Here is a 10194-nt window from a genome sequence, read left to right on the forward strand (position 1 = left end):
AGCCAAATTTTTTCAAGATAAATGACCTTTGACCAAGATAATGACCTCAAGACTACTACAGCCATTTCTCTTTGATCTGCGCAAAGTCCGTACTCAGTTGACCTAGCGCATTACTCTAATTACTCACCATAAGCAGGCCAGGTATGACCTTGTCGTGATACTTGTTCTGAAACACGGGCGCAAAGTCCGTACTCATTTGACCTAGCGCATTACTCTAATTACTCACCATAAGCAGGCCAGGTATGACCTTGTCGTGATACTTGTTCTGAAACACGGGCGCAAAGTCCGTACTCATTTGACCTAGCGCGTTGCAAGCGGCGTAACGTACTCGAGGGTGCGGGTCGGTGATGTAGCGTAGCACCCCCTCGGTGACCGAGTCTAGCATGACTTCCATCTGCTTGTGGCAACCCTGTTACAAGCGGCGTAGCGTACTCGAGGGTGCGGGTCGGTGATGTAGCGTAGCACCCCCTCGGTGACCGAGTCTAGCATGACTTCCATCTGCTTGTGGCAACCCTCGCCCACACTCGAAATGGCCATGAGAGCCGCGTGCCTGCGGGGGAGAGAAAATATGAAAATAGAATAGAATAGAATATACCCTGTTTATACTGCCGAAATGAGGCTGAAAAGTCCCTTTACTCCCGCAGTCTAAACAAGGTCTGTATGCTTTCTACTGCCGAAATGAGACTGAAAAGTCCCTTTACTCCCGCAGTCTAAACAAGGTCTTATAAATTTGGTACAGAATACATTGGAATTTCAAATAAAAACCTTGCTTCAATTAAAAAAAATAATAATAATAAAATAAAGAAAGAAAATAAAAAATAAAAGGGATAGTTAGTGAAGTCTTTGACTAACCCAGGCTTTATAGTTATACGCTATTCCCGAAATGAAATTCCGTGATTACATATTGTATTTCATGACTTCTCCAGAAATTGAAAGAGGTGAAGGAGTGTGGACATGAACACTAGTCTGTTGCTGCTGCTGCTGCTGCTACTACTACAACAAGCACAGCAAAACCTAAGAGTTCGCTTCGTTCGGTGGATGATATTACCTGTATTTCCAGTCAGGGTTGGCCAACATATCAGGCACCGTGTTCATAATGATGGGCAGAATGGTCTTGCCCCTATAAATACTGGGTACGAAAAAAAAGAGTCAAACAACATACTTCACTTTATAGCTGCTAATTTTTTTAGTGACGGGGTCTTACCCTCCATTGGGGGCCGGGAAAAGCCAGCAGGACGCGATTGCCCAGATGGTCACCCATCCGGATACCAACCACGCGCAACGTTGCTTATTTTCGGTGTCTTCAACTACTTGGGTCACTATTGTCAGGCAAGTATTGCCAGCAATACAATGCCGACTATGACATTTATAACCGAGAGTTACCTAATTGTTGTTTTCCTTGGCATGTCATGTCAATAGTAAATAGATTTATGCCATAAATATCTACCTAATATCCACTTACAGTCTTCTTTTTTTACTATTAAACTACAATGGTGTCATATCAAATGATTCAGGATAAAATTCCATGCTTTGACTGGGCCTTGAACCCACGTTCTCTAAATTACCAGGCTAGAACTTGAGCTGTAGAAAGTCTATACTCGTACTACCAAGTGTCAACGACTATAATTATATGGCTTACCCTAACACAAATTTAAATAAAACAAAGTTCAAAGAGAGATCAATATTGTTTGAAAAGAGGAGGTTTTTAAACCGTATAACTTCGTCTAGTAATTGAAATAAGGTTTTAAGGTTATTGAAATAGGGATTTACTAGTAATTGAAATGGGTTTTAGGTTGGTTATTGAAATAGGGTAGTTGGTTATTCAAAATAGGTTTAACATAGGGGAAGAGGGAGGGGGTGTAGGGATTCCGCTAGTCTAGTTGACGTGTCGGTTGTAATTCCGGTGGCCTCGGGCGTGCTCGGCCGTGGCTCGCGGGAAAACATTGTACAAAGATGTTCACCCACAAAATAATCATCTTTATCACAAAGAAATATCTTCATATTTTGAGAGACCTACCCTTCTTATCCCACTCCTAACTTTCCACTAGGTACACTCTTAGGAGAGAGAAAAAATTGTATCTTTGTGATTGATTTCTATGGATGGAGTAAAAAGTGAGGCATGCAGTCATTTGTGGAACAGGCCTCAGCTTTAGATGAGGTACAACATCAAACTTTGTGGTAAAGCAGGAAACATTGATTATAAAAAATATTTAGTTTCTACAATAAACATTGTACAAAGATGTTCACCCACAAAATAATCATCTTTATCACAAAGAAATATCTTCATATTTTGATAGAGCTACCCTTCTTATCCCACTCCTAACTTTCCACTAGGTACACTCTTAGCAGAAAAAAAATTGTATCTTTGTGATTGATTTCTATGGATGGAGTAAAAAGTGAGGCATGCAGTCATTTGTGGAACAGGCCTCAGCTTTAGATAACTATATGGCTTACCCTAACACAAATTTAAATAAAACAAAGTTCAAAGAGAGATCAATATTGTTTGAAAAGAGGAGGTTTTTAAACCGTATATCTTTTTAATGACTCCTCCTTAGGCATAAAAACTTCCATTCCTGAAATTTTAGATGAAGTTATTGACAAAATCCGCCATGGGTTTTTTAAATTATTTAAATTTCATAAACAATAGAATTAAGTCTAACCTCAAGCAATATCACAAAAAGAATAGATAAAAAATAAACGTAGTTGAAAATAGAGAGATCAAGAATAAATTTTCGTTAGGTACATAAAATAGAGAAATTTGAATGCATAATAGAAAAATAAAATGAGAAGTATGGGTAGAGAATTAGAAAGAAATTGGTAATTGATAGGGTAAGTCAAAAAGCTATTGATTTAAAATACTGGGTACGGAAAAAAAATAGTCAAACAACATACTTCACTTTACAGCTGCTAAATTTTTTAGTGACGGGGTCTTACCCTCCATTGGGGGCTGGGAAAAGCCAGCAGGACGCGATTGCCCAGATGGTCACCCATCCGGATACTAACCAAGCGCGACGTAGCTTAACTTCGGTGTCTTCAACTACTTGGGTCACTATTGTCAGGCAAGTATTGCCAGCAATACAATGCCGACTATGACATTTATAACCGAGAGTTACCTAATTGTTGTTTTCCTTGGCATGTCATGTCAATAGTAAATAGATTTATGCAATAATACCTACCTAATATCCACTTACTGTCTTCTTTTTTTACTATTAAACTACAATGGTGTTATATCAAATGATTCAGGATAAAATTCCATGCTTTGACTGGGCCTTGAACCCACGTTCTCTAAATTACCAGGCTAGAACTTGAGCTGTAGTGCTTGGACCTAAAGGGGGGACAAACAAACTAGATTGAAATTTGAGTCAATTGGCCAGTCTGGTTAGCTTTGAGGGTAGCACAAGTGCCTTGTGAGTGCTATATCACGGGTTTGATTGCCACCTTGGGCAAACTTTGGGCAAACACAAAAAAGGTTTTTCTTGAACAGCTAGCTTTCTCCTATCCTGTCTTGTCATTCTCCCTTCAATTTCGAGAACCTCCTTTGTAACAGTTCCCTTCATCTTGGATTCCGGTACCTAACACGGAGTTGGGAACATGTTTTGGGTAAGAAACATGTGCCTACCAATACACATTTCTAATTGCATTTCATGATCTTGTCTTCAAACTATTGGATTCAAGAAAAATCAATGTGTCATAAATGCATAGGTAGACGACACTGAATACCTATAATAAAGGTAGAACACACTACTATCACGTTACGTCACGTCATAGTAGTGTGGCTATCTTGATTGCCTAACTGAATACTATGGGAAAACTTTGAACTAGGTACAACTTTCTGACTCCTGAGTTCATGTAATGTGATGTGATCCAAGTTCATGAAACATGACATGATGGTAGTGTTTCTCGCTAACTTACACTGTAAGGGTTGGGTGGGAGGAGACACTGCTGTAACATCTGCTTGATGACGACCAAGTATGTGGACTCTTGGTTTCCCGTAATATGACATGATGGTAGTGTTTCTAGCTAACTTACACTGTAAGGGTTGGGTGGGAGGAGACACTGCTGTAACATCTGCTTGATGACGACCAAGTATGTGGACTCTTGGTTTCCGAATATTTCTGGCACGGAAGTGAACAGGCGCAGAGCCGATTCTTTCAGTGTGGTGTTGTCAGAGTTGGCACATTGGAACAGAAACTGGAGAGTGTAGAAAAAAAAAATGAAATTAACACTGTTTGAAGAATCACACAATCAGTAAATGGTTTCTTCAAATTAAATTGATCCCAAGGGCAAGGTAATACCTAAACCCTTGACAAATGGAGTGTGTCTGAAGGCATGTGAGTCTATCTCACCTGTAGAAATTCTGGCCACAAATTGTTGCCGGCATCATCAATCAGATTTCTGGCCACTTCGGCTGCAGCGTCACAAATTTTGCGTCTAATGTTGTCATTGTCACATGTTTGGAGGAGGAGAATGATTTGTGACTTGAGATTGTTCTGATAAAGAATAAAATTAACACCGTTTGAAGAATCACACAATCAGTAAATGGTTTCTTCAAATTAAATTGATCCCAAGGCCAAGGTAATACCTAGACCCTTGACGAATGGAGTGTGTCTGAAGGCATGTGAGTCAATCTCACCTGTAGAAATTCTGGCCACAAATTGTTGCCGGCATCATCAATCAGATTTCTGGCCACTTCAGCTGCAGCGTCACAAATTTTGCGTCTAATGTTGTCATTGTCACATGTTTGGAGGAGGAGAATGATTTGTGACTTGAGATTGTTCTGATCGTTCACTGCTAACTGTAACAAATAACAAGAATGGGGGGAAAATTAGAAATTACATTTTTACAAGTGATTAAATTTCTAGAACCCTGAGGTGGGAAAAGGAATTGAAAAAAAAAAAAGACATGGTAGGTACTTGTTCAGAAGTCCCATCACTGGAAAATTGCTAGGTACAAAAAGAAACTGTCACAAAAAAATGAGAAGTGACCAGTGTTATTATAAGGTTAGGTTAAATGCAAAAGGGAGCTTTCACAATTTGAGCAGTGACCAATGTTGTTATATGGTTAGTTTAACCTTTCAAGTCCTGGCATTACATATATGTAACACCAAACACGTGTCAGTAGATTTTGCCTCCAGATGGCTAGACACTAGGTATACGTGTTGAAACTGATAAAATAGATTGTCAAAAAGATGCTCTTTTGTTCTGATTTAAGTAGATTGGCAAAAATATTTGGAGGAGTATGTTTTCTTTTACATTTAAAAAAAGAAAAAAATCAAGGGAAAAATAGTTTTTGGTCTTACTGGGTTAAACACAAGAAGGAGCTTTCTTTTTCATTGCCAAGGCTTATGAATAATTAACCAATAATAAAAAAAATAATAATAATAATAAAAAAATAGGTAGGTAGGTACTTACTTTGGAATAGATTTCAATAAAATCAGTGGAGAAAATTTTACGAAGCAACACAGCCGACATTTGACGTTCCTCAACACTTCTTCCTGCATCTTGGATGATGTTCATAAGGAAGACAATTTTGGATTCAGGAGGCAATGTAGCATAGGTTTCCTGAAATGGTGAGAAAATTCAAAATTACTTTCTGAATAACTTGATCATAAAAGTTATAGGTAGAACATCAAACTTTGTGATAAAGCAGCAAAAACATTGATTTTAAAAAATATTTAGTTTCTACAATAAACATTGTACAGAGATGTTCACCCACAAAATAATCATCTTCATCACAAAGAAATATCTTCATATTTTGAGAGAGCTACCCTTCTTATCCCACTCCTAACTTTCCACTAGGTACACTCTTAGGAGAAAATTGTATCTTTGTGATTGATTTCTATGGATGGAGTAAAAAGTGAGGCATGCAGTCATTTGTGGAACAGGCCTCAGCTTTAGATAAATATCAGTGGTACCTCCTTCAAGTGTGGGTACTTGTGCAGAAGTCAAGTCCGTGGAATATTGCTACCAAAGGAACTGGCACAAACAAGCAGTGACCAGTGTTATTATAGGGTTAGGTTAAATGCAAGAAGGAGTTTTCACTATTAGAGCAGTGATTAGTGTTATTGTATGGTTAAGTTAAATACGAAAAGGAGCTTTTCTTTTCCACAGACGTGACTTCTCCATAATTACCCAAGTGTGAAGTAATTCGATGGAATAGGGCCCAGATCATTCAAACTGTTCCATATGACTCACAGAACATTACACTTCACCAGTACCATTAGGTACACTTAACAGCATGTTTCAAGTTTTATTTATCTCAATGATTCAATGAAACAATCCAAACCTATGACTCATTCCTGAGTTCATGTTAATAAGTACCTACCTACTTAATTGGTCTTTGTTCAATTCCACATGCCATGTGGTGCAACGTGCAACATTTGACAAAATGGTATTGAACTTAGATGACCAGGAGAACAAAGTTCAACTTTGTTGTATATTTAACTGATTATATTGTTTGGTAGATTTTATTCAAGTTAAAAAAAAAGTGAAAATCAACAAATTAATCAGATTGCTTATCCTATCTAAATTTATACTCAGTTTGTGGTCCTGGCCATGAGAGTAGGAAAGAAAAGTTGGAACAGTGTCTCAAAATAGCTATGCTAGGAAGCATTTTGACCTACTGATAAGGCTATGCAAGTCCATGTAAAATGTACCTTTTACAAGTTGATCAATCCATTAATTCATCTCAATAATAAGCATATTATTGATTACCCATATTAAATTCTGTGGAAGGCAATTTAGTGCAAATTCCCTGCCTTTGGCAGTAAAAGCAGAGAGCAGTCAGCTAATATAGGATCATGAAAAAAGACAAATGAAATCCTAACCTCAAACTTTGATAATAGAGCCAAAGTTCAGCTTTTATGATTAGGCTGTTATTTAACCCGGAAGTTTTTCCAAATGAAGCTAATGGAAAGAATAGGCCCCCTAGATCATTTAAGGCAGGAATTTTCAGCATTTTAGAGGTTTTTCGGAGAGCTCGCGGGAATTCAGCTAGACTACTGGTCCATCTGGAGAACGAAGAGTTGGGCCTGAAAGAGGAAAGAAAAGTGGAATTGAAAATGCGAGACTGTAATAGAAGGTAAAAAAAGGAAAAAAAGCGAATATGAAAAAGGCCCAATAGTTTGAAGATTACCATGGAGTTTTTCGTAAATCAGACGTAAAAATCGACGAAAAGACAAAAAAAAAAAAAAAAAAAAAAAAAAAAAAATCGACGAAACCAGTAAAGTTTCCCCCACCCTTGAAAAATCGTTAAGCTGTGTCCATACATAGGTGACGCCGTCGATCGACGTTACGTCGACTGAAACCGTTCACCTTGACTATGTTCGGACACAGCTTTAAACTTCCTATGTAGGTACCTATTTCAGCTAATATTTGAAAAACTATAAATTTGATCGCGAATCCGCATATCTCAAAGACTCCCGTGGGCTCGTGCAATAAACATATCACAAAAATCGACGAAACCAGTAAAGTTTCCCCCACCCTTGAAAAATCGTTAAGCTATGTTCGGACACAGCTTTAAACTTCCTATGTAGGTATTTATTTCAGCTAATATTTGAAAAACTATAAATTTGATCGCGAATCCGCATATCTCAAAGATTCCCGTGGGCTCGTGCAATAAACTTAACGAACAACTCACCCAAACTCTCTCGGTTGCAACGCTCGCAGATCAAACCCTCGCTCAAACTCCCTGGACTATCTGTTCCCACTGGTACGCTCAAATCCACTCCACTTCACTCAATAACACTCCACTCACTTCTAATCCATTCATTCCCACTATACAACCTTTAGAGATTTATTGTGACTATACAATTCGAGTATACTCACCCAAGATTCGTGGATTCGTAGAAGCTTAACCCATCTTTTAGGGCTGTCTAGCCTCTACACCTAACCCTCAGATTGGGCTTTTTGTGTACCTATGAGAAAACTAAATTTATACTCACCCAAACTCTCTCGGTTGCAACGCTCGTAGATCAAACCCTCGCTCAAAATCCCTGGACTATCTGTTCCACTGGTACGCTCAAATCCACTCCATTCACTTCCAATCCACTCAATCCTACTACCATCTATCCTACTACAAACTTTAGAGATCTATTGTAACTTTGTGACTATACAAACCCAGTATACTCACCCAAACTCTCTCGGTTGCAACACTCGCAGATCAAACTCTCTGGACTGTCCATTCCCACTGGCCCGCTCAAACCCACTGCGCTCTACCGGCCGAGGTTGAAAGTTCCGCTTCCCGATGGAGCTCAGGAATTTCCGATTCTCGTTGATCTGGGACTGCGACTTTTCCTGTCGTCGCCGCGCGATCTCGAGAAGGAGGCGCTGTCGCAGGACGTCCAGCGGGTTGACGATGGACAGGGAGGGGCCGTTGTTCTTCCAGTTGGTTCGCAACATGTTGTCGTTCCCGGAACCGGAGCTGATCAGGGCCTCGCGCTTGTCCCGGTAGTCGACCGCCTGGAAACGAGCAGAGGGAGTGGACTTTCTTAATCTACTATTTTTACTTCAGCTGTAGTCGAATGGTGATGGAAGAAAAGGCCTGCCTCGGTGGTGTAGTGGCCAAGACGCTCGCCCGCAAATCGACCACAGTAATAGTAGTAGCCTACTGCTGAGGTAAAGGGTCTTTTCAGTCCTATGCGAGCAGTATCAAATAAGCACTAGGTATTATTATATCTTTTTTATCTGTCAACTGCCATACAACGGGGTGATGGTCTAACCGAGTCTAACGGTTTCCAGCCATGTTTAATTGGCTCCTCCTGAACCACAGTCAACCATCACATCGTGAGGACTTGTGCTTATTCTTTAGAAGAATAGAGAGAACTTTTTGAAGAACTGCCAGCTAGCTAGGCTGGTTAAGGTTAGCTGTTCTCCTCCCTGTATATAGTCCCACAGCTAGACACTAGTCTACTCTCTGTTTAACATCCCTTAGCTAGACATTATACATCTACAGTCTACAGTAATGCAGTAATCTACCATCTACACGAGGAAAGTTATGTTTTATGTTATGTGACTTGTGTGTTATGTGTCACAACTTGGCATCAGAGTTTTCCCCTTTGATACCGACTCGCACCAATACACAATCACACACTACGATAAGACCTCCTTGTTACAGTTCAATCTATGTTATTAGTACAGACTTCACGCCCCCTCTCCTTTTTAGCTGGAATTCCAACCTTGGTTCTAATATCTTCCTTTCGTAATTTCTCCTCTTCTGAAGCTCGTTTAAACTCTATTGGCGGAATGGCACCTGGCACTAAACAATAGGGAATTCAAGATGGCGCGCCATCGACATTGTTTCCGAAAGGAAAATCCAACTATTCTCAGTTGTCTGAGAAATTCCAACTCAGTTGTCTGAGAAATTCTAACGCAGTTGTCCGACTGAGTGCACCCCGAAATGGGTCATAAGTAGTGTCATTATCATAACTGTCATGAGGAATGCGTTTGACATGTCTATCTGGGTTGATGCAAGGAAGCAAATTTTCTCCCCAACCCTCTTGTGAAACTGAAACTTGTCAAATAGACTCTTATCTGCATGACATGACAAACTTCATGACAGAGTTCATGTCAGCAAAACAATCCAGAACGGAAAATGAAGTGTGGTACACACGACACGCATCTGTCTTGGGGAACCAGAACTGATTTAAAGCCGTTCCCACTTGTCGTTCGGAAAAAAATCGTGTCGTGCAAGGTGGGAACACTCTCATTTAAATTACATTACCTACAGGACATTCGGAAAAAAATCGGATGAAACTCACAAGTGGGTACGGGCCTTTATCCATAAGAATTCTGGAAATTAGATAAATGTGCATTTACCTATTGGACTGGAAATTAGAAACTGAATTTATTGAACCAATACCTTTAGTAATGCTGTGATATTCACGGAAGTTGTGAAAAAAGCTCTGCTTTTACTACACATAATTTGAGATTTTTTTGTTCTAAGTACTTTTTGTAGGTATTAGCTATATTACCTTCTACTATACTGCCTTGCTAGGTACCTATATCTGCAAAATTACGTATTAGAAGAGGAGGAGGTATACCTACTATCAAGAACAAAAAAAATTTTCTTTCTAATTTCGATTTTGTAGGTACTCGATTTTTTTTTTAAGAAAGAGCCTCTGATTATGATGGCAGAAAAAAAATTAAACGTAAAAAGAGCCAAAGTAAATTGTAATAGAAAATGAGGACCAGAGAG

At 39.3% G+C, this 10194-nt stretch overlaps 1 protein-coding gene across 1 annotated transcript in view; it reads right to left on the reverse strand.

Annotated features, from left to right (window-relative positions):
• The window catches only part of LOC103513772 (importin-5), a 15473-nt gene extending 9912 nt beyond the window's left edge, over positions 1-5561 (reverse strand). Inside the window, exons 1-7 of the mRNA XM_026826877.1 lie at positions 5412-5561; positions 4634-4795; positions 4026-4191; positions 3295-3325; positions 1049-1129; positions 454-550; positions 223-349 (exon numbers count right to left, since the gene is read on the reverse strand). Coding sequence (XP_026682678.1) covers positions 223-349; positions 454-550; positions 1049-1129; positions 3295-3325; positions 4026-4191; positions 4634-4795; positions 5412-5516 — 769 coding nt within the window. The 5' untranslated portion in view covers positions 5517-5561. The remainder of the gene's footprint in view (positions 1-222; positions 350-453; positions 551-1048; positions 1130-3294; positions 3326-4025; positions 4192-4633; positions 4796-5411) is intronic.
• Positions 5562-10194: the final 4633 nt, after the last annotated feature.

Source organism: Diaphorina citri, unplaced genomic scaffold (genome assembly GCF_000475195.1).
Source record: "Diaphorina citri unplaced genomic scaffold, Diaci psyllid genome assembly version 1.1 scaffold1023, whole genome shotgun sequence".
In the NCBI taxonomy this organism is placed as follows: Eukaryota; Metazoa; Arthropoda; class Insecta; order Hemiptera; family Psyllidae; genus Diaphorina; species Diaphorina citri.